Source organism: Elgaria multicarinata, chromosome 21 (assembly GCF_023053635.1).
Source record: "Elgaria multicarinata webbii isolate HBS135686 ecotype San Diego chromosome 21, rElgMul1.1.pri, whole genome shotgun sequence".
NCBI classification, from domain to species: Eukaryota; Metazoa; Chordata; class Lepidosauria; order Squamata; family Anguidae; genus Elgaria; species Elgaria multicarinata.
Genome location: NC_086191.1, coordinates 4,674,456 through 4,696,457, shown reverse-complemented (window position 1 = coordinate 4,696,457; position 22,002 = coordinate 4,674,456). Strand labels below are relative to the sequence as shown.

General features: G+C 49.3%; 2 protein-coding genes and 1 non-coding gene across 6 annotated transcripts in view; all 3 read left to right on the top strand.

The window, feature by feature from the left end:
* Window positions 1-22,002, top strand: part of PSMD4 (proteasome 26S subunit ubiquitin receptor, non-ATPase 4) — a 331,723-nt gene that overhangs the window by 262,665 nt on the left and 47,056 nt on the right. The window lies entirely within an intron of this gene.
* Window positions 1-22,002, top strand: part of PIP5K1A (phosphatidylinositol-4-phosphate 5-kinase type 1 alpha) — a 62,321-nt gene that overhangs the window by 16,636 nt on the left and 23,683 nt on the right. For 3 of the 4 annotated variants that reach the window (XM_063145722.1, XM_063145724.1, XM_063145723.1), the window contains exons 2-7: window positions 2,852-2,889; window positions 5,691-5,777; window positions 15,168-15,298; window positions 17,146-17,263; window positions 18,793-18,945; window positions 20,561-20,860. In XM_063145722.1, coding sequence (XP_063001792.1) covers window positions 2,852-2,889; window positions 5,691-5,777; window positions 15,168-15,298; window positions 17,146-17,263; window positions 18,793-18,945; window positions 20,561-20,860 — 827 coding nt within the window. Of the gene's footprint in view, window positions 1-2,851; window positions 2,890-5,690; window positions 5,778-6,145; window positions 6,324-15,167; window positions 15,299-17,145; window positions 17,264-18,792; window positions 18,946-20,560; window positions 20,861-22,002 lie in introns of those variants that run through there. The other variant, XM_063145725.1, reaches the window with a different exon arrangement.
* Window positions 16,884-17,002, top strand: LOC134412431 (5S ribosomal RNA). Its single transcript, XR_010026408.1, has one exon. It is a non-coding gene; the product is annotated as a 5S ribosomal RNA (ribosomal RNA).

Sequence of the window (22,002 nt, the reverse complement as noted above, 5' to 3'; positions counted from 1 at the left end):
TTGTCCCACGAATGCCTGTGGGCCACACGTGGGGCTGTGATGCTTCCGTAGGAAATGAAGGTGGTGGGTGGCTGCAGGGATGTGCTCTTTTTCTGCACCATGCCCAGGACTTGTCCTTTGAGTAAGTGATTCTGTAAAGCCGGTGTGGTGTATTTATTTATTTATTGCATTTGTATTTATTGCATTTATATACCGCCCCATAGCCGAAGCTCTCTGGGCGGTTCACAGAAGTTAAAAACAGTAAACATTAAAAACAAATATACAAAGTTGAAAAATATAGAAAGCATAAAAACAACAGTATCTTTACAAAAACAGCTATTCTGGGGTCCGTTAAAAACAAACAAGTTCAGCGTATGTTGTTAAATGCTGTTAACTGCCTGGGAAAAGAGAAAGGTCTTAACCTGGCGCCGAAAAGATAACAATGTTGTCGCCAGGTGAGTCTCGTCGGGGAGATAGTTCCATAAAGAGTGTTGGACTGGGAGTCGGGAGATCCGGGTTCTAATCCCCACTCGGCCATGGAAACCCACTGGGGGACTTTCGGCCAGTCCCAACCTACCTCACAGGGTTGTTGTTGTGAGGATAACATGGAGAGGAGGAGGATTCTGTACGCCACCTCGGGTTCCTTGGAGGAAAAAAGGCGGGATATAAATGTAACAATAAATAAATAAATTTCAAAATGAGCCCAAAGGAGTCGCATACTCCTCTGCCAACCACTTCTCACTGTAGGCAGGTGGGCAGCAAATATTATTTTAGGCTGGACCTTCTCCAGGAATGAGGTGCCCTAATTCGTCGTTCCAGAAGTGAAGTGAGCCACGTATGAGCAGTGTTGGGGCCTGTGGTCGGCTTGGGTGGACTTCAACTGTCCCCTAGTAGGTTTGCCGGAAATGTTTTCAACTTGTAAGAAATAGAGATCCCACGGACTTGACCGTTGCACCTCTTCCGGACGCGTCCTATGCAACACGCCTATTTTATGTGTAATCCCCACGTGCTCCTTGGTTGCAAAGGCCTTTTAGAGCTGGCTTTTCTCCACTGCAGCCCCGTCCCCAACCAGTCTTCGGTAACAGAGCGGCCAGCCCTCGGTCGTGCCGAACCAGAAGCATTCACATCGAGCTGTGACATGCGAGTGTGGAAAAACACAAGCTGTCGGCCTCTGGGTGACTCAGATGGGTGCCGTAAGTGTCCCTAGGTTTACACAAAACGCCAGGAATTTGGAGAATCCGGCTACGCCTGCGTTGAATCAAAACAGACTCACCCGGTGCGATAGGCCACGGAGCTGGGTTAAGAGGACGCCGTGGGAAGTGGGTCAGTGTGGTTCCGAGGAGCAGACTTCTCCATCCTGATGTTTGGACTACAGCTCCCATTGGCCCCAGCCGGCGTGGTCGGGGATGGTGGGAGTTGTAGTACAAGGCGTGTGGAGGGTGCTAGCTTGAGAAATGCTGTCTTGGAGGTTCGCCTGGACCGCCCTGCCCTCCCCCTGCCGTGACAACACAGGAAAGTGGGCAGGGAACCAGAAATGAATCTGCTTTGGAGGGGGGGGGGGCTGTTGCTTGTGTATTTTATTGATTTGATTTGATCCCTGCCTTTCTACCCCAAAAACGGCACTGAAAAGCGGCTATTTAAGTTGGGCTGTTAAAGCTCTCGGGAATGGGGGGGACGGACGGACACACATTCCAGTGGTGGGTGGAGTCCAAAGGAGCGGGTGGCAGGGAGAGAAATACCCCAAATACCAGCCTAATTTAGCTTAAAATTTCTGCTGCCAGTAACTAAGCCTTAGGAGAGGCATTTCAACTTTTTAGAATAGGAAGCAAACTCACAAAGCCAGGAAACCCCAAACCATCATCAGTCAGGGGGAAGGCAGGTATCGTAGACTCCTAGAAGAGCATTAAACGTATGACCCTTCCAACAGTTAGCTGAGTTAGACGAATCTTTGGGAAGGGGCAGGCTGGAGATTAAAATGATATAGAATCATAGAATAGCAGAGCTGGAAGGGGCCTCGAAGGCCATCGAGTCCAACCCCTTGCTCAAGGCAGGAATCCACCCTAAAGCATCCCTGACAGAGGGTTGTCCAGCTGCCTCTTGAAGGCCTCTAGGGTGGGAGAGCCCACAACCTCCCTAGGTCACTGGTTCCATTGTCGTACTGCTCTAACAGTCAGGACGTTTTTCCTGATGTCCACTTGGAATCTGGCTTCCTTTAACTTGAGCCGGTTATTCCGTGTCCTGCACTCTGGGAGGATCGAGAAGAGATCCTGGCCCTCCTCTGTGTGACAACCTTTTAAGTATTTGAAGAGTGCTCTCATGTCTCCCCTCAGTCTCCTCTTCTCCAGGCTAAACATGCCCAGTTCTTTCAGTCTCTCCTCCTAGGGCTTTGTTTCCAGACCCCTGATCATCCTTGTTGCCATCCTCTGAACTCCTCCAGCTTGTCTGCATCCTTCTTGAAGTGTGGTGCCAGGTGAAGGGCTCTGGCCATCGGGGAAAACCCAAGGGGCTGGATTTAGCCTGCAGGCCTAAGGTTCAACACTCCCCTGTTTTAGGGAAATAAACCCATAAACAAATTTCAAGTTCTCCCCTGGCGTTTGTATTTCCTTACTATAGTTCTACCATATTTCTGTATATTTTTCTTCTGAAAAGCTCAGCGCAACATACATGGTGGTGTTCTCTTCTTTCTGCGCCCCCTTTATCCTCGCAGTAATGCTGCCAGGAAGTTTAGGCAAAGGCTCAAGGAGACCGACCGAGCGTCTTGGCTAAGCAGGGTTTGATTTAGACAGCTTGAAGATCGGTTTGTTTAATGCCAATGTTTCTCATCTCTCTTCCTCTTCTCCCTCCCCCCCTTCTCTCTCTCTCTCTCTGGCAGGGACACCAGGAACAGCGACGTTTAAAAAATCACTCGAGGTAAGTTGCAGTTTCTGGAAAAACACAGGGAAGAAATGTGGTGGGCAAAACACAGCGACTATGAGTTCTGAACTTCCAGCCCTGAAAGTGGACAGGTTGATCAAGCTCCCATTTGCTGCGTGTCGTGAGAAGGTTGTTCATTGCTTAATGGCCTCTGTAAACGGATCAACGATTTATTTATTTGCCCAGAAGTAATGAGCAGGCATCTCTTAAGCCAAGGGTTCAATACCCCTGCACGATACACACCCAAACCCCACCCTCCGGTCAAACAGAAGAAGTCGCTTGTCTCAAGCCGGGAATGCAGTCCGATAATAACGATTGTAAACAAAACACACATTTCTCGTCCCGGCATGATGCAAATGAAATGCTGTCTTCCCAGTGACTTGGCCAGGTGCAGACATAGTACACTTGTAGCTCTGCGTGGTGCAACCCAAACCCCGTTACAGCTGAAGCAGTCGGTAGCAAAAACGTAACATTCAAGTCCGGAGAACGGTGAGTGGGCCCAGGATTCTGTCTCACACTCTAGGTTAAGGCTTTCTGCAAGTGAGCTGTCCGTCAGTTGTGAATCCTGGTGCCTTTCAGGTGTTTTGAACTACACACACACACCGTCTATTGGCCATGCTGGTTGGGGCTTATGAGAGCTGTAGTCCAAAACTTCTGAAGGGCAGCTTCATCCCAGAGTGCAGGACATGGAATAATGGGCCAGATTCCGGCTGGACATCCGGAAAAACTTTCTGACTGTTAGAGTAGTATGACAATGGCACCAATGACCTAGGGAGGTCATGGGCTCTCCCACCCTAGAGGCCTTCAAGAGGCAGCTGGACAACCATCTGTCAGTTGATTCCTGCATTGAGCAGGGGGTTGGACTCGATGGCCTTAGAGGCCCCCTCCAACTCTATGATTCTTGTCCGATCTTGGCCTACCTCCTTACAACTGCTCCTACCCAAGATCTAGGAGGAGACAGAGCTGGTGGTGGTGTGCTCTGAACAGGATGCTCCTTCCGACTTTGTCCCCGTTCCCCAGCCGGCAGCTGCTGCGGATCAGAACGGGAGCCGAGCGCTTCTGGGCTCCGTGGGGAGGTATCCACGTGCACCATCTTCCCCTGACACAGGCAGGAACAGGCACAGCCCATCTGTTCTCCCTCCTTGTTACGTACCTGTTGCCAGGTGTAGCTGCGGATTTTCTTGGCGAGGTGAAGGGTCCACAGCTCACGGCTTTGCCCCAGCTTTGCATACAAAGCTTCTCAGGTGCCGTCCCCGGCGTCTCCAGGGAGGGCCGGGAAAGGCTCCTGCCTGACCCCGAGGAGAGCCGCTGCGGCCAATAGGTGGAGACACAATTGAGCTAAATGAGCTGGTGGTCTAGCTTGGGAGAAGGCCAAGCCCTCCATCCTTGACTCTTCGCCGTGCTGCGTCCCTTTCATAGGAAGATGCTGAGGGTTGAGTCTGGGACTTTTTGTATGCTACGTGGCCCTATTTTTTTTAAGAAAAAAATCCGGACCTCCTGGTTCCAAATAAAGGGCTGATTTAAGAGAGACCTTCGGCCAAGTCAGACCGTGGGTCTGTCTAGCCAGTATTGTTGACACTGGCTGGCAGAAGCACGTCTCCAGGGTTTCAGACAGGAGCACGTTTCCAGGCCTACCTGGGGATAGAAACGGATCTCCTGTGTGTAAAGCCAATGCTCTAACGCGGAGTTAAAGCCCTTTCTCTTCAGAATAAATGTTCTAGTCCTCATGGTTCTGAATAAAGGGTTGATTGAAATAGGAGCATCCCTTCTGCCTTTGGTGTTGTTGACACTGGCTGGCAGCAGCGGCTCTCTGGGATATCAAACTTTTCTTTTCCCTATAGCTTTTAAATATTGAGTTTGTTCTGACTCTATACTGTTAGCTTCACCCTACCCGGTGCCTGTTTACACTTCCCTGTGCCTGTTTGCATTCTCTTTCCCTCCTTATTGTTTACTACAACTTTATTAGATTGTAAGCCTATGCGGCAGGGTCTTGCTATTTACTGTGTTATCTGTACAGCACCATGTACATTGATGGTGCTATATAAATTAATAATAATAATAATAATAATAATAATAATAATAATAATCAGGCAGGGGCTGTTTCCCAGCCTTACCAGGAGATGCCACAGGGCCTTCTGCATGCAGATCAAGAGGCAGCAAGCCTAGATATGCCAGCTGCTGGGGAACATGGGTGGGAGAGTGCCATTGCACCGTGTCCTGCTTGCTAGCCACTGTGTGGACAGAGCGCTGGACTAGATGGATCCTTTGTGTGATCCAGCAGGGCCCTTCTGATGTCCACCAATGTCCTTTCCCTCTCCTCTAAGCTTTTTTCCCCTGGCCGTAAAAGCTAGAAACTCCGCGCACACTCTGTAGAGTGCTACAAGACCCCGTCTTTGGGATTCCAGCTGGGCACTGGGGGCTGTTTTGCCCCGTGCGAAGTGGAACTGCGCATCCAGGTGCGCGTTGAAGGGGGAGATCTATAGCAGTGAGGCCAGCTGTCCTTCGTGGTCCTCTGCTGACCGAGGACGAGGGGCGTCGCCGTCCAGCCCCTCTGGCACCGGGTTCGGAAAAGCCGGCCTGGTTTTATAAGACCGTCTTTGTACAGCGCCGTGGACATGAATGGCACTCTGTAAACCACCTCTGTGAGGACCGTCAGGTCCGATGGCGCTGCCGTCGGCATTTTCCGCCGTGGGCCCTGCCGTCGGCTGGAGTGGCAAGCTGCCAACCCAAAGGGCTGATCGTCAAAACAAAACAGAAACCTGTGAACACCTGTATTTGTGCCTCTTCCCCGATCCTAGGTGCCGGGTTCTTCTGGATCCTCTTCGCAGACGATCAGGAAAGGCCACCGGGGAGTTGACTCGACCGGCGAAACCACGTATAAAAAGGTCAGTTGCTCTTCAGCATCTCTCACCTTGGAGCCGCGTCTCCTCCTCCTCCTCCCCCTCCCCCGGCAAATTCCGCCCCGCATTCTGAAGTATCTGAGTCATCCCACTGAGCATAAAAGGCCCGACTGATTCAGGTAAACGTCAAACTTCGCCAGCAACTCTTGACGGGCAAACGCCGGCAGATTCCAGGGACTCGATGCCGAAACGCCCGGCGTCACGTCACCGTCCCGATTTCTCGTAAGGGTTCAAAGGGCCTCCTGTCCTCTCGGGATCCGTTCGTTACTTTGCCCTCTGCTATCGGAAGCCAGAAGCAGCTAGCCAACCTGGGATTGGATTTGATTTTGATTTTTTGAAACGCGCCAGGGGTGGATGTGTTATCTTTTCCCCCCCTTGACAGGCGCACTCCGCGCGAAACGCCTCAGGGACCCGAATTAGGCTGGAGTTGAGCAGCTATGCTCCGGCCTGCTTTCCCACCGAACCCGTTCCTTGCACCTGGATGAAATGGATGTTAGCTCGATTTCTTCCTTTCGGCGGCCCTCCCTTTCTGTAAGTGGCAGCAGCCCTCGGGTGCGAATTTCCGATTCTCTCCGTCGTCGATAAATGCCCCCGAGGCGATGGAAGCGGGGGGGCGTGCGGACGGACGTGGGGAATGTACTGGGGTTCTTTGGTAGGGTGGAGAGGGGAGGATGATGGCGAAAGCAGAGAGAAGATGAGGCCAAAGTTTTGAAGAGCGCGTTCTTGAAACCCTTCCTTCCTTAATCCACAGCGCTTTTAAAGGAGGGGGGGCAGCAGGGGGCTGGTTTTTTTCATTCACTGCAGTTCTGCGTCCTTCTTTTTGACAGTGCTTGAGGCGAAAGAACCGCTCTCGCCTTCCGGTAGCAAAGATAAAGCTAGTAATATTCTCCGGTTTTTTTCCTTCTTTGCCCTGGCTTCTGAGCAGCCCTCTGGAATTTCACCAGGACTGTTGTGCGAGAGAGAGAAACGGGGGGGCACCACTTCCTGTTTCCTTTTGATATGTTGTTTTGAGTGTCTGCCCGCACCCTCCTTTCCCTAAGGCGTGGGTTGGCTTGTTGCGATGTTTTCGGCTTTTGTTGTGGCTTTGCAGCGTCAACGCATACCTTGCGCCCACACGCCTGTTTGTAAATCCAGGGCGACGTCTGGAAGCGTGTCGCCCACATGGGGTGACCACATGCTTTTCCTAAGGTCCCCCTTCCTTCCTGGAGCTCGTGAGTTCGGTTTTGCAAATAAGTTTTAAAACTGTGTGAATTTGATTGAGTGTAGCTCCTGAGGAAGGATTATTTTTAATCCGAAACGTCGAGCATTCTGGACACAGACGAGAATTATTAAAGATTTTAATCACTCTTATCGGCACCAGAGCTAGACTCTCTATCCGCGCCTGCACAGTGGCGCCTTCTTACCCTGCCAACTACACAAACGTGAGACGGCCTGTTTAGCCGGTGTTTGTGTGGGTGGGGTGGGCTCTCTGGTCCAGATTCCAGCACAGAGGATTTATTTTGTCCTCCGCTGGAACCCCGAGATCCACCAATCGGGCCATGCAAAAGCCACGCACTTCTGCGGCCACAAATTTGTTTGGAGGACCAGTGATCCGAATGACGCACACAGTTTTTCCACATGCTGCTGCGTACACAAAACGTCCTTCATTCCAGCGGTATAATTTCAGGCAGTCGAGACAATACTTTTGCCGCTGCAGTTTCATGACAAGCAATTGGGGATCAGAAATCCTCTCTCCCCCCCCCCCACGGCCTGCTTCCAGTTGGCCAGAGATCCACTAGATCCAGACCCACCTTCTGCCACCTCTGAGACAGATTATGCCAATCCTTTAATTACTCGCTTTGCGGCGTTGTTTTCTTTCCTCATTTGTCCTGCAACGTCTCGCAGCTCCAAACAAGCTCCTACTCGCGCTACTACTAGCGTCCCCCTAGATTGCCTCAGGGATCTGTAACGACACCCCTGCGAAGTGGACCGCGTTTGTTTTCCAGGTTTGCGTGGGGAGGCGAGCCGGCAGGGCCGATGGTTATCAGGACAGACGCTTAGCCTAGCGAGTCTGTAGCTGTGGTGCGCGGCGGGTTATTTTTTTCATTTCTCGATCCCCCTCCATGTGCCCCAAACTTGCCAAAGTGCAAGAGAGCAGGTCCCTGCCCCATGGGGCTTACAATCTATAATTCCACCCGGGGTCAATGAAGGGAAGAAGAATCTGCATTTATTTTAGGGGCGCTTACTTGTTGCAGTGGGATCTGGAGGCTATGAGGTGGTGGCAGAACCTTCACAGAAAAGATGGAATTTTGAATAGGGATTTGAAGAAAGTGTGAGATAGTAGGGGGCAGTTAAAAGGTACGTTTCTTCTTGTTATTAGAAGTATTTTATGATCATTATTATTTGAAGCGTTTTATGCTGCTCCTCAGCCAAAAACGGCACCCAGGGTAATCATTTAAACAGAAGAGTCTCTGCCCTCACAGGCTTACAATCTGAAATACGCTCTATGCAAGGAAAAAGCATGGGGAGAAGAAAATCCGTTCTTTTTAGCAGGGCTTTTAGCATTTCTCTCATCTCCTACTGCAGCCTTCCTCAACCTGGGGCGCTCCAGATGTGTTGGACTACAACTCCCAGAATGCCCCAGCCAGCTGGCTGGGGCATTCTGGGAGATGCAGTCCAACACATCTGGAGCGCCCCAGGTTGAGGAAGGCTGTCCTACTGGAATGGCTGCTGGTGGCAACAGCAGGAACTTTGGACCGACACCGGCCCCCACTCTGGGATGGTGCCTTCACACGCTTGCACTTACCTCCATAAGAGCTAGAAACTTACTTTTAAAAAGAATTGTTGTTGTTGTTGTTTTAAAAAAAACCTGCTGGCTTTCAGGATGTAGGTTATTTTTCCCGTTCATTCATTCACAGTACTGTGAATGAATGAATACCTTTATTGAATGAGTCTCCCGACCATTTCAAAAAACCACATAACCATTAAGAACAAACAGACATGAATTAAAATTTATGATTTAAAATGATAAAACAATATACAGCTCGTATATGATATATTAGATATGACTGACAGTTAATAAGACCCCTTGTATATGACAACATTTGATAAAAACTATCAATAAATCCATTTTTTCTAATTCTTTTTTTTTTTCTAATCCCATGGCAGTACTAGATTTCGCACTGTCCTGACCTGATAGCGAAGCCTCACGTGGTTTTCCTCTCTCTCTCTCTCTCTCTCTCACACACACACCCCGCTGGGGACATGAAGCAGGCGGGGAAGCTAACCCAGCTTCACAGTTGTTGAGTTTCGGAGGTGGCTCAGCCTCGGCCTCGGATTTTTATCTCTGGAGATTAAAAGTGAAACCGAAGCTTGAGCCTAGCACGAAGCGAGAACATTGCAAGGCGCGGGAGGGGGCCGTTTGCGGTGGCGGGGACACCCAACACTGGTGAAGTCCCAGGCACCAGGCTGTCTGTGAAGCAGGAAGGGAAGGCAGAAGGGAACGAAAAAAGGGATTTCCAGGTGCTGAGAGACGACTCTCCTTCTAACGGGTTGGTGGCGAGAGAGCTGTAATCTTCTTTCACCAAATGGCAGCGGCTTGCGTTGTTACTTGGAGAACAGTGCAAGATGTGTTGTCATCTTCTTAAAAAAAAAAAATGTAAACATGGCAAGCCACACTCGAGAACCGGGTTTCAACACGGCCTTCCAAGCGACCAATTTCCTGGTCTCCTGCGGCGAGCAAGAATCACCTCCAAGCGACTAGGAAGGGACACTCTCCCCTGCCCCCCCCCAAAAGTTACCGTATTTCTTCGATTCTAAGACGCACTTCCCCCCCCCCCATATAAACATCTCTAAAAACGGGGCGCGTCTTAGAATCGCGGGTGCATTTATTATTTCTTAGAATCAAAGCTTTTTTTCTGTTGGTGGTACTGAAATTAGGGTGCGTCTTACAATCGATGGCGTCTTACAATCAAAGAAATACGGTACCTGTTTTCCTTTTCTTTGGCCACAAACACCTAACCTCTCGGACTTCTTCAGATGTATTAAGGGTGGACCAGAGTGCCTTCTGGATTCACCAGTTGTATACCATCATGAACTGGCTTTCCCATAAGGCACTACAATACACGCTCTGCTTTTATTCTGCTACAACATGTTAATCCCGCTAGTCCCTGGAAACTGACGGTTAGAGCAGTACAACAATGGAATCAGTTCCCTAGGGAGGTGGTGGGCTCTCCCACACTGGAGGCCTTCAAGAGGCAGCTGGACAACCCTCTGTCAGGGATGCTTTAGGGTGGATTCCTGCATTGAGCAGGGGGTTGGACTTGATGGCCTTGTAGGCCCCTTCCAACTCTGCTATTCTATGATTCTATGAGGTTGTGGGCTCTCCCACACTAGAGGCCTTCAAGAGGCAGCTGGACAGGCATCTGTCAGGGATGATTTAGGGTGGATTCCTGCATTGAGCAGGGAGTTGGACTCGATGGCCTTGTAGGCCCCTTCCAACTCTGCGATTCTATGATTCTATGAGGTTGTGGGCTCTCCCACCCTAGAGGCCTTCAAGAGGCAGCTGGACAACCATCTGTCAGGGATGCTTTAGGGTGGATTCCTGCATTGAGCAGGGGGTTGGACTTGATGGCCTTGTAGGCCCCTTCCAACTCTGCTATTCTATGATTCTATGAGGTTGTGGGCTCTCCCACACTAGAGGCCTTCAAGAGGCAGCTGGACAGGCATCTGTCAGGGATGATTTAGGGTGGATTCCTGCATTGAGCAGGGGGTTGGACTTGATGGCCTTGTAGGCCCCTTCCAACTCTGCTATTCTATGATTCTATGAGGTTGTGGGCTCTCCCACACTAGAGGCCTTCAAGAGGCAGCTGGACAGGCATCTGTCAGGGATGCTTTAGGGTGGATTCCTGCATTGAGCAGGGAGTTGGACTCGATGGCCTTGTAGGCCCCTTCCAACTCTGCGATTCTATGATTCTATGAGGTTGTGGGCTCTCCCACCCTAGAGGCCTTCAAGAGGCAGCTGGACAACCATCTGTCAGGGATGCTTTAGGGTGGATTCCTGCATTGAGCAGGGGGTTGGACTCGATGGCCTTGTAGGCCCCTTCCAACTCTGCGATTCTATAGAGTGCACTTTTGGGGGGTGGGTGGGGAGTCACATGATTAAACCGAGTCTTTCTGAGTCGTGATTGAAATCGTGATTGAAATCAAATGGATTGAAATCAAATCCACCCTGCTTCAAAATTTCCGGAAATTTTACATCTCTAGGCACGTACTTCTTGTGTGCCCTGTCCTCAAGCAAAGTCGGCGTTTGTTTTTGGTTTTGCCCCTGCTGCAAATTCAGCGGGGTGGGGGGGGGGTCCAAAACAGCTACGTTTGCATCTCCGTAGGTGTGCTCCCCGCCCCTGCCTTAAAGAAAGGGATAAAGACTCATTCATGGAGGCCAGCGGAAACTACCTGTTTTAAATAACTCTTTTAGCCTGTTTGTATAATGAACTAATGACTGTGATTTTATGGTTTTAAATTAATGATTGTTGGCATAGTTGGTATAGTTTCTATTGGGTCTGTGACCACATAATAAAATGTATGTAACTCCGTGCTCAGGGTGAAAGAGATTTGACGCTCCTTCCCTCAGTGGTCAGAGGCCAGAATATTTCATGTGCTAGTGGTCTTCAACTGGTCCAGACCCAGGATCCACCTCGGATTCCCAACCTGCAGCATGGGGCCCACTTTCCCAATTTTACTAACTATGCCTATATATTTTAAATGTGTATGTTTTAAATAACTCTTTTAGCCTGTTGAACAAAAGACTGTGATTTTATGGTTTTAAATTAATGATTGTGGTATTGCTTTTATTGCGTCTGTGACCGCATAATAAAAATCATCATACCTGCAGCTACCGTAGTTATGTAGAACCTCCATGTAGGAAGGCAGTATAGAATCATAGAATAGCAGTTGGAAGGGGCCCACAAGGCCATCGAGTCCAACCCCCTGCTCAGTGCAGGAATCCACCCTAAAGCATCCCTGACAGATGGTTGTCCAGCTGCCTCTTGAAGGCCTCTAGCGTGGGAGAGCCCACAACCTCCCTAGGGAACTGGTTCCCTTACCGTACTGCTCTAACAGTCAGGAAGTTTTTCCTGATGTCCAGGTGGAATCTGGCTTCCTGTAACTTGAGCCTGTTATTCCGTGTCCTGCACTCTGGGAGGATCGAGAAGAGATCCTGGCCCTCCTCTGTGGGACAACCTTTTAAGTATTTGAAAAGTGCTATCCTGTCTCCCCTCAATCTTCTCTTCTCCAGGCTCAACATGCCCCGATCTTTCACTCATTTGTTCCAGTAGACCTGGAACAAATGAGAACTATGGTCTTCTCCTTCGTGTCCTGCTCATCCGCCAGCTAGAGGCGTTTCTCCGTCTACTGCTGAAAACAGGTCGCTGGATGAGACGGAACACGACTCCAGCAAGGCCCTTCCTGAGCAGCCTTAAATCAATCACGTTTCCAGGCGGGCCGGTTTAAAAGCTGTGACTGATCCCGGGCGGCAGGCTTGCCTGGACGCACCCTCCCTGCGTGCTCATTGATCCCAGGCTTATGACGCAGGTTGCTGGTTGCCTCTTCCTGAGACACACATGCAGAGCTTCCCTTTCTATCTTTGGGTGAACTTTTGCACCTTGAAAGGTTTCCAATCCGTTTTCACTCTGTTTTAGAATCTGGCTTCTCCCCCCCCCCCCCCGTTCCACACATCCAGAGCGAAAGCAGCCCCCAATAGAGAATGGCGCGTGCGGCCGCTCCACCCTAAGGAACGGAAACCCATCTGTTTTGCTTTTTTCTAATCCTTGGTTTAAAACACAGCCGGGCCTTTAGCGTAGCAGGTGTGGGTGCCGCTGTCCAGGCTCTTGCGGAATCTCTCCCCCGCACGTTGCACTCCCAGAGCTGCTTGGGTGGAAGGGAGCATGTTTGACCCAGGTTTTGGGGGGCCCTTGGACAAGATTCACTCAGTGGGGGCCCTCTTTCCGCGAACCGACCTTTTACTGTTGTCCACAGCTGCTCTGGTTCCTCGCCACTGCTCCAGCTTGCTTGCTTGACAGAGAGGAAGCCAGGAGGCCGGGGCAGCTCCTCCTCCTCCTCACTGCCATTGTCCAGACCAGAGCAAGAGGCAGGAGAACAAGCAGGTTGAAAGAGAAGAAGCAGGTCCAAGGTCATATTGTCAGTGGGCCCCTGCGAGGTGATGGGTCCTTGATCAATGCCCAGCCTTGCTGACCCTGGATGTGGGGCTTTGCAGGGCAGCTGAATCCCCACATTCCATCCTCCCCGTTTATTTATTTATTTATTTTTATTATCTATTTTTATTAGGTTTCCAATAACATACAAAATACAGTAAACGTTTTACAGCCAAAAGCGATAGCTTCACTTTTTATCCCTTTACCCTGTTCCGTCCCCCAGCCCTGTCCGCCTTGCATAGATTGCCCCGTTTCTCTTTCTAAGACGGTATATCGTTTTTCTTTATCTCTTCCGTTTTATTATATCTTATCTATCACTGCTTCTTTTCAGGAATCCCAGAAAGTCCTATCAGCTTCTGCCAGAGTAATTCTATTCTTTTCTTTCTATATATATTCTATATATTTTTGCCAATCCTTCTTAAAACTATCTCTTTGTTTTATTCCTCTTTGCAATTGCAACTTCTCTGTCAATTTTTCACTAACTGCTATTTCCCAAATTTTCTTTTTCCACATAGCTGCTGTCAGCATCCTTGCCGTCTCCCAGATTTTTGCTATTACCGTATTTCTTCGATTGTAAGACGCCATCGATTGTAAGACGCGCACTAATTTCAGTACCACCAACAGAAAAAAAAAAAACCTAAGACACACCCGCGATTCTAAGACGCACCCCATTTTTAGAGATGTTTATATGGGGAAAAAAGTGCGTCTGAATGAATGAATGAATTTTATTTACGGTCACAAGACCAGTAAAACAACACAACAATATGAGCACATATTATATTCCCAAACCGACGGAATAAAATGGGACTATGAATAAAACAATATATGGTAACAATTAATTAGTACATGTCCCGCATATTTTAAGAGATTAAAACATTATCACCATCAGATGATATCATCCCACGCCGACAAGCAATTGCAGCAGCACAAAATTTAGCCACTTTGGAGGTTATCTGAGAGTTCTGATCAGCCAAAAGATAGTCTGATAGAGCACATCAGATCTCCCAGGTATTCCTTGTAAAATAGGAGTGATGAAAGTATGCCTAAAACCACAATAAAAGCTTTACAGCAGTACATGATCCACAATTTCTATCATGTCAGCTTTACAGGGGCATAGGCGCTTAGAATATGGGATATTATTATGTTTACCCTCCAAAAATGTGGAAGGAAGCACATTAAATGTAGCCTGCGTGAACGCTTTCCTGTATTTTGGAATAGTTAAAGAAGTTAGATATGTTGCAGAAAGGAGAGCCTGCCCCCTATCTCTAAATTCTGGATATGGGGTTGCTGCTCTTATATGATCTTGTAACTCAATGTCACTAATACGCTGGTATGTATCCTCCTTGGCTTTTGAAAGGCCCAATGCCAAAATGGCATTTTGCGAGAAACCCAAAGTACACAATTTTTCGTTCACAGCCCTTTTCCATTTGGACTGAAATGCATCAGTCAGAGTCAAAGGGGCCCAGCCTTGAGGAGAGAATGTCATTTTTAGCCAGAAGTTTAACTTATACCTCCAGGCAAGGGATTCAACCGAGATTTGACCTGTCTCTAGACGTAGAAGTACGTTGGGCACACAGCTTGGAAGACCAAGAACATTCGTCTTAGAATCGAAGGAATAGAGGAGTTGCCTTGCATCTGTCAGCATATATCCAATTAGCATTTTTTTTTCTCTGATCTTTTTATTTCCTTTGACACCATCCTCCCCGTTTAAATGGCCATACCCCTGAACTATTGCTGGGCAAAGCCGCCTCCGCAGGACCGTGGGGTGGCACGACCTCTCGTGCAAGCACTGAGTCATTGCTGACTCTTGGAGGGACGCCAGCTTTCGCTGACGTTTTCTTGGCAGGCCTTGTAGCGGGGTGGTTTGCCGTTGCCTTCCCCGGCCGTTATTCCCTTTCCCCAGCTAACTGGGTACTCATTTTACCGACCTCGGGAGAATGGAAGCCTGAGTCGACTTGAGCCGGCTGCCTGAGAACCAGCTTCCGCTGGGATCGAACTCAGGCCGTGGGGAGAGTTTCGGCTGCAGAAATAAAAATAATAAAATGTATGTATGTATGGGGCGGCACGACGAGACCTCAGGCACAGGAAGGGCTGCAGAACCTCCACGTCCGACCTCCCGTAGCTTCCTTGGGTTCCTCCAAGGGGCAGACCTTAATCCTAGCTCTTCATTTCCTCTCTCTTCCAGACCACTTCATCGGCCCTCAAAGGTGCCATCCAGCTTGGGATCACCCACACCGTCGGGAGCCTGAGCACCAAGCCTGAGCGCGACGTCCTCATGCAAGATTTCTACGTCGTGGAAAGCATCTTCTTCCCGAGGTGGGTGTCTTGCGCTTCTCGGCTCTGCTCCTGGCTGACGCATTTCGACGTGCCTCCCCCCCCTCCTCCGAACCACACAGATGGGAAAAGAGGCTTCCCCCATCATGAGTGCACGGAGGGGGGCAGGGGGCCCTTTTAAAATGACCGCGCCAGGGGAAAGAGGCACCAAGTGACAGGATGTGGCAGTCCACGGTCATCCCCACTGTGTTGGAGGGGATGCTCCAGAGAAGGAACGTACATGCACATGTGGTGGCCCTGCCCTATGGCGAGTGTTTATTGGAAAAAACTGTTCCAGGAGATCAGTTTGATAACTGGACAATGGGTCATAGAATCATAGAATAGCAGAGCTGGAAGGGGCCCACAAGACCACCGAGTCCAACCCCCTGCTCAATGCAGGAATCCACCCTAAAGCATCCCTGACAGATGGCTGTCCAGCTGCCTCTTGAAGGCCTCTAGTCTGGGAGAGAACACAACCTCCCTAGGTAACTGATTCCATTGTCGTACTGCTCTAACAGTCAGGAAGTTTTTCCTCATGTCCAGCCGGAATCTGGCTTCCTTTAACTTGAGCCCATTATTCCATGTCCTGCACTCTGGGAGGATCGAGAAGAGATCCTGGCCCTCCTCTGTATGACAACCTTTCAAGGTCTTGAAGAGGGCTATCCTGTCTCCCCTCAATCTTCTCTTCCCCATGCTAAACCTGCCCAGTTCTTTCAGTCTCTCTTCATAGGGCTTTGTTTCTAGACCCCTGATCATCCTGGTTGCCCTCCTCTGAACTATGAAGTAATGAGATTTTGGAAATATGAACAAGATCCCGTGGTTGGAGGGAGCACTTTTATGTTAATTATGATTCTGTTAAAGAGAATTAAGTTAGAACATATGTTTATCAACTGTTTACTTTATATTATTGTGTATTATGTGGTACTGTTTTATATTGTATAAATATAAAGTGAAGATGAATTTGAGGGGGCATGGTGGGAATTTATTAATTATACAAATAAAGAAGAAAGTGGGGGAACACCGGCACTGGCACACTTAGAAATATGGAAATCATAGGTGGAAGGGGTAAAGAGAGTTAGGCCATAGCTAGACCTAAGGTTTATCCCTGGATCGTCCAGGGGTCAAACCTGTTCACCTAGGTGACACACAGGGGATCCAGTGCTCAGGCAGAGGCGAACCCTGGATGATCCCAGGATAAACCTGAGGTCTAGCTGTGGCCCCAGTCTCAGGATGCCTTAAGTGGAAGTGTATTGAATGGAATTGAAATGAAATCAAATTAACTAACTAATGTTAAATATTTTTACCCAGGCTTTTATAAGTTTGTATTATTTAGTAATTAAGAGTGTGCGTGTGTGTGTGTGTGTGTGTGTGTGTGTGTGTGTGTGTATCTGTATTGACTCCAAATGTATATATGTGATATAGTAGTTGACCCTTGTAACCAGAATCACACAATAATAAAAACTAAAAATTTTAAAAAAGAAAAAAGGGATGTGGCAGCAGGGGGTGTTTTACGTGGGTCTCCAGTGCCTGGGCCTGATGAGAATTGAAGGGCCACGAGTTGCCCACACTTGCTTTAAAGGGCAGGCAAGCCTATGGCCGTACTACCTTGAACACGCCCGATCTCATCTGATCTCGGAAGCTAAGCAGGGTCAGGCCTGGTTAGTACCTGGATGGGAGACCGCCTGGGAATACAGGGTGCTGTAGGCTTAAAAAAGGGCAGGCAAGGCAAATCCACGGTGCCTCGTCGTGGCTACTGTCCACGACAGCTCAAAGGAAGGGAGGTTAGAATTCGGGTTCACGGCACTGACTTGGCTTCCGTCCCCGTCCCCCCTCTCTCTCCCCCTCTCCAGCGAAGGCAGCAACCTGACGCCAGCCCATCACTACAATGACTTCCGCTTCAAGACTTACGCCCCCGTCGCGTTCCGTTATTTCCGCGAGCTCTTTGGGATCCGGCCGGACGACTACTTGGTGAGTGTGATCAGCGGCTTCGTCTTTTCCTTTTTTTAAAAAAAATAAATAAATTGTGAGACCTCCTTATTTATTTATTGCATTGATATACCGCCCCGTAGCCGAAGCTCTCTGGGCGGTTTACAAAGGTGAGCTGAGCTGTGGCAAGGTGGAGCAGGTAGAGTTTGTTCTGCCGGCAAGACAAAAACAGGGACAAGGCCGTTGCCACGGCATCAGAGCCGGTACTGCAGACTTGGGTAGTTCCCTGAACTCCAAAAGCCAGCTCAGAAAGAAAGAAAAAAACAGGGCAATTTAGCAACCAGGCAGAGAAAGACCCGGATCTGAAACTCTGGAGAGTGGGTCCCGGTCAGAACAGAGAATATTGGGCTAGATGGGCCAATGATCTGACTTGTATAAGGCAGCTGGTTCCCTTTCCCTGGGATGGTTCCATCCTGCTCAGAGAAACGGGAACAAGCCCTTAAAGCGTGGTGCTTAGGTCAGTGCCTCTCAAGCCACCTTCGCCATCAGCTCCTTTGCTGCGGAACCCCGTGAGGCCTGCCGCAAAAAGACTCCGCATGTCCTATTCCAGGGCAGGGTGGGCAGAAGCTAAATCTCCCGATGCCTGTTACTTCAGCTTCCAGAAGCCCCCGTCAGCATAGCCAGTGGTCAAGAAATGCTGTGGAAGTCTGCAACATCTGCCAATCTATTTCCTGCCACCTCTGTTCTAGAGCCCCTGTTCAGTTCGCACCGGGGGATTTTAGTTGGACTCACGTGGGAGAAGGTGGCCCTTCAGATACCCTGGTCCTAGAATCATAGACTTGCAGAGTTGGAAGGGGCCTATAAGGCCTTCAAGTCCAACCCCCTGCTCAATGCAGGGATCCACCTTAAAGCATCCCTGACAGGTGGCTGTCCAGCTGGCTCTTGAAGGCCTCTCATGTGGGAGAGCCCACAACCTCCGTAGGTAACTGGTTCCATTCTCATACTGCTCTAACAGACAGGAAGTTTTTCCTGATGTCCAGCCAGAATCTGGCTTCCAGATGTGTTGGACTGCACCTCACTTGAGCCCATGATTCCGTGTCCTGCACTCTGGGAGGATCGAGAAGAGATCCTGGCCCTCCTCTGTGTGACAATTCTTCAAAAAAGTATTACCTTGGAAAGCACGGAGGAGTCGGGCGAGGGGCTTAGCAACCTGTATCAGATAATGTTACATACTGTTGCTTAGCAACCTGTATCAGCTGAAGCCTTTACGGAAACATACCTAAGCGTTTTATATAGAGAGATTATACATACAGATATATATATGCAATCTTTCTTAGATTACCCCGAGGAAGGACCCTTAAGGGTCCAAAATGCGTTGGGTTTTAGAATAGACTATATCCTTGGTTCCACCCCTTTGCCTCTGGCTTTTTTGGCATCCCTGTTGGGATTCTGCTTTTTTTGGGGGGAGGGGCCTTCAGTGTTCCTAACAACCCCACCCCGCTAGCATGGGGTTAAACCTAGAGACGAGCCAGAAGCCCCCTTCATTTCCCCTGTGGTCTTCCTTCCCCCAGTGTTCCCTGTGCAGTGAGGCCCTGATTGAGCTCTCCAACTCCGGGGCCAGCGGCTCCATCTTCTACGTCTCCAGCGATGACGAGTTCATCATCAAAACAGTCCAGCACAAAGAAGCCGAATTCTTGCAGAAGCTGCTGCCGGGTTACTACATGGTGAGTCGGGGTGTGTGTGTGTGTGTGTGTGACTCGGGAGTGCTGAAAACCGTCACGTGTTTCTCCTCCTCTCTCTCTCATGTCCTGCATGATGAGATGTAATATGAAAATCAGGAATAATAAGTACAGCTTATTGCTCAGTGTTCTGGGAGGAATCCAGGGTGTTGTCCCTATCTCGCACTCAGATAACCAGCAGCCTTCCTCAACCTAGGGCGCTCCAGATGTGTTGGACTGCACCTCCCAGAATGCCCCAGCCAGCTGGCTGGGGCATTCTGGGAGGTGCAGTCCAACACATCTGGAGCGCCCCAGGTTGAGGAAGGCTGCGTTAGAGGAACCGTTTATGTATTCGTTTGTTTGTTCGTTTGTTCGTTTAGGAGTCGCCCTGATGCTCTTGGGGGAATATGCATAATAGGAGCAACGCCCTAGACTGGTTTATACTCATTACTGAAAATGATTGGGGTAAATGTGGTCGTGATTATTGCACGAGACAATGATCTTGCTAGAGGAAATTCTGCAGACATGATCTTCTAACAATCTCCCAAAGAAGGCCTTTGCGTAAACTACTAGGCCGAAACGCGCCGGGCTTCGTGGAAATACATTATTTGCATCCTGAGAACCCGTTTCTCTTCTTTTTCCCAACCTGGCTTGGATACTGGCCTTTTGTTTTTTTTTCAGCTATCTATTCAACCACAGACCCACAAGCGAGCAAGCGCGTACCCACACACACACACACACACACTCACTCACTCACTGCCCTGCCAACTGCGCATTGCTGTGAAAGATCAGTGGTGGTGGAAAAGCTTGCATTCAGGGGCGATGTCGAGGAGCGCCCCCCGCAAACCCTTCACGAAAGCCCAGAGTTCCCTGGACTAAGGGGTCTCTAAACTGTTGTATAGGGGAGCAGATCTCACTGGTAGATCTCTGGCTGATTTACAGCAGATTGGCAAGGGTTCCCAACTCGCAACCGTTTAACAGTGGTGACAGCAAACCGTCCCAGCAAAGCGTTCCACTTCCCTCCCCATTTCAGCTCCTAAAATCAAGAAATGGTGCTTGTGGAAGAATTGGTGTGCAAGCTCCCATTCTTTGGTGCTGAAAATAAATCCCTGGGCTGGACATAATGCTGTGAGGCTCCTTGTTCTGCAATTCCATGTCCGCCTTCTGGAGCCACTTTTTTTTTTTATAATATATTATTTGTTTAAGATGTTTTGCCCTTTGTTCCTCAGCCCAAAAGTCTCCGGGAGGAGCTTACATATAATCGGTAACACGAGACAGTCCCAGCCCGCAGACTTACAATCCAAAAAGACATGTCACACAAGGAAAAAGGAAGGGGAGGGAGGAGGAATTGAACTTAACTCGGCAGGGCTGGTTTCTCCGGCTGGAACGGCTGCTGGTGGTGACAGCTGAGGGACGAGGAGCCTTCACGGGGGACTTTGGGAGAAGAGTTTCTCCCAAAAGCCAATGCCATAAGTCGAAAGCCTGTAGGGAGGCGAATGGGGTAGCGGGGGTCCTGGTTTGGGGCAGGCGCATTGAATCAAGGTGGCTTTTTGATCCGATCCAATTCCAAGTCCTTAATCCGCCCCCCCCCCTTGTCCTTTCCTCCTCCTCCTCCTCCTAGAACTTGAATCAGAACCCCCGGACCTTGCTGCCCAAATTCTTTGGCCTCTACTGCGTGCAGGCTGGGGGGAAGAACATCCGGATCGTGGTGATGAACAACCTGCTGCCCCGGTCGGTGCGCATGCACCAGAAGTACGACCTGAAAGGCTCCACCTACAAACGCCGGGCGTCCCAGAAGGAGCGCGAGAAAGTCTTCCCCACCTACAAGGACCTGGACTTCATGCAAGAACTCCATGATGGCCTTTTCCTAGACGCCGACATGTACAGTGCCTTGTGCAAGACGCTACAGAGGGACTGCCTGGTAGGTGGGAGTGGGAGCGGAAGGGATTCCGACAGAAGCGCGTCCGTCTGGTCCGTGGGCTCAAAGAGCCGGATGCTTCCCCCCCCTCGCGTTTCCAATCAAATACGGCAGAGTTGAAGTGCAACTCCCAGCATGCCCCAGCCAGCTTTTTTAAAAGAAGAAATACGTGTGTTTAACCACTACCAAATTTTCCACCCTTGGCCCTCTAAGGTAGGGTGCGGCCTTCAGCGTGGTGGCTTCCACTCCTGCGGAACTCCCTGCCTCTGGAGGCCAGGCAGGCGCCGACTTCGTACTCCTCCTGAAAACGGCATTATTCCAGGAAGCCTTTCCTTAATGTCCCCGCCAGGAGTCACTGTATTGTCTTTTAAATCTGTTTTAAGTGTTTTATTCTGGTTTTTATTTTCATTTTATCTTGTACACCGCTGCGAAATTTTCAATGGGGAGCGGTTTATAAATATTATAAATAAATAAGTAATACATAGAATTGGAAGGGGTCTCTAAGGTGTTAGCCTTTTAGAAAGGTGTGTCATTTTCATAGAATAGCAGTGTTGGAAGGGGCCTACAAGGCCATCGAATCCAACCCCCTGTTCAATGCAGGAACCCACCTTAAAGCATCCCTAACAGATGCTCCAGCTGCCTCTTGAAGGCCTCTAGCGTGGGAGAGCCCACAACCTCCCTAGATAACTGGTTCCATTGTCGTACTGCTCTAACTGTTAGGAAGTTTTTCCTGATGTCCAGCCGGAATCTGGCTTCCTGTCACTGGAGCCCATTTTTTATTCATTCTTCCCCCCCCCCAATAAGTTTTAACAAAACAATTTTAAATATGCAAGTGTAGCTACATATTTTAATGGTCTCCGTTTCAAATATTACCACTTTCTTTTAAAAAAGAAGTAAATTACACATAATCTTCAGTAAAGGGGGAACACAATCCAACTATAAGTCCATTCGTGAACCTATATATCACTCTTTCAAATCCCTTGCATTATAGGCAGTGAGCTTTTATCTTTCCAATGTTGTCCTGTCGGTCTTTTAGCAGTCAAGAGGGCACGAAAAATCCATTTACGCTGACCGTGCGTTTACATTCCAAGAAGCCGGTGCATAATTTAAGAGAACACGTTCATCAGAACATATTAAAGAGCTTT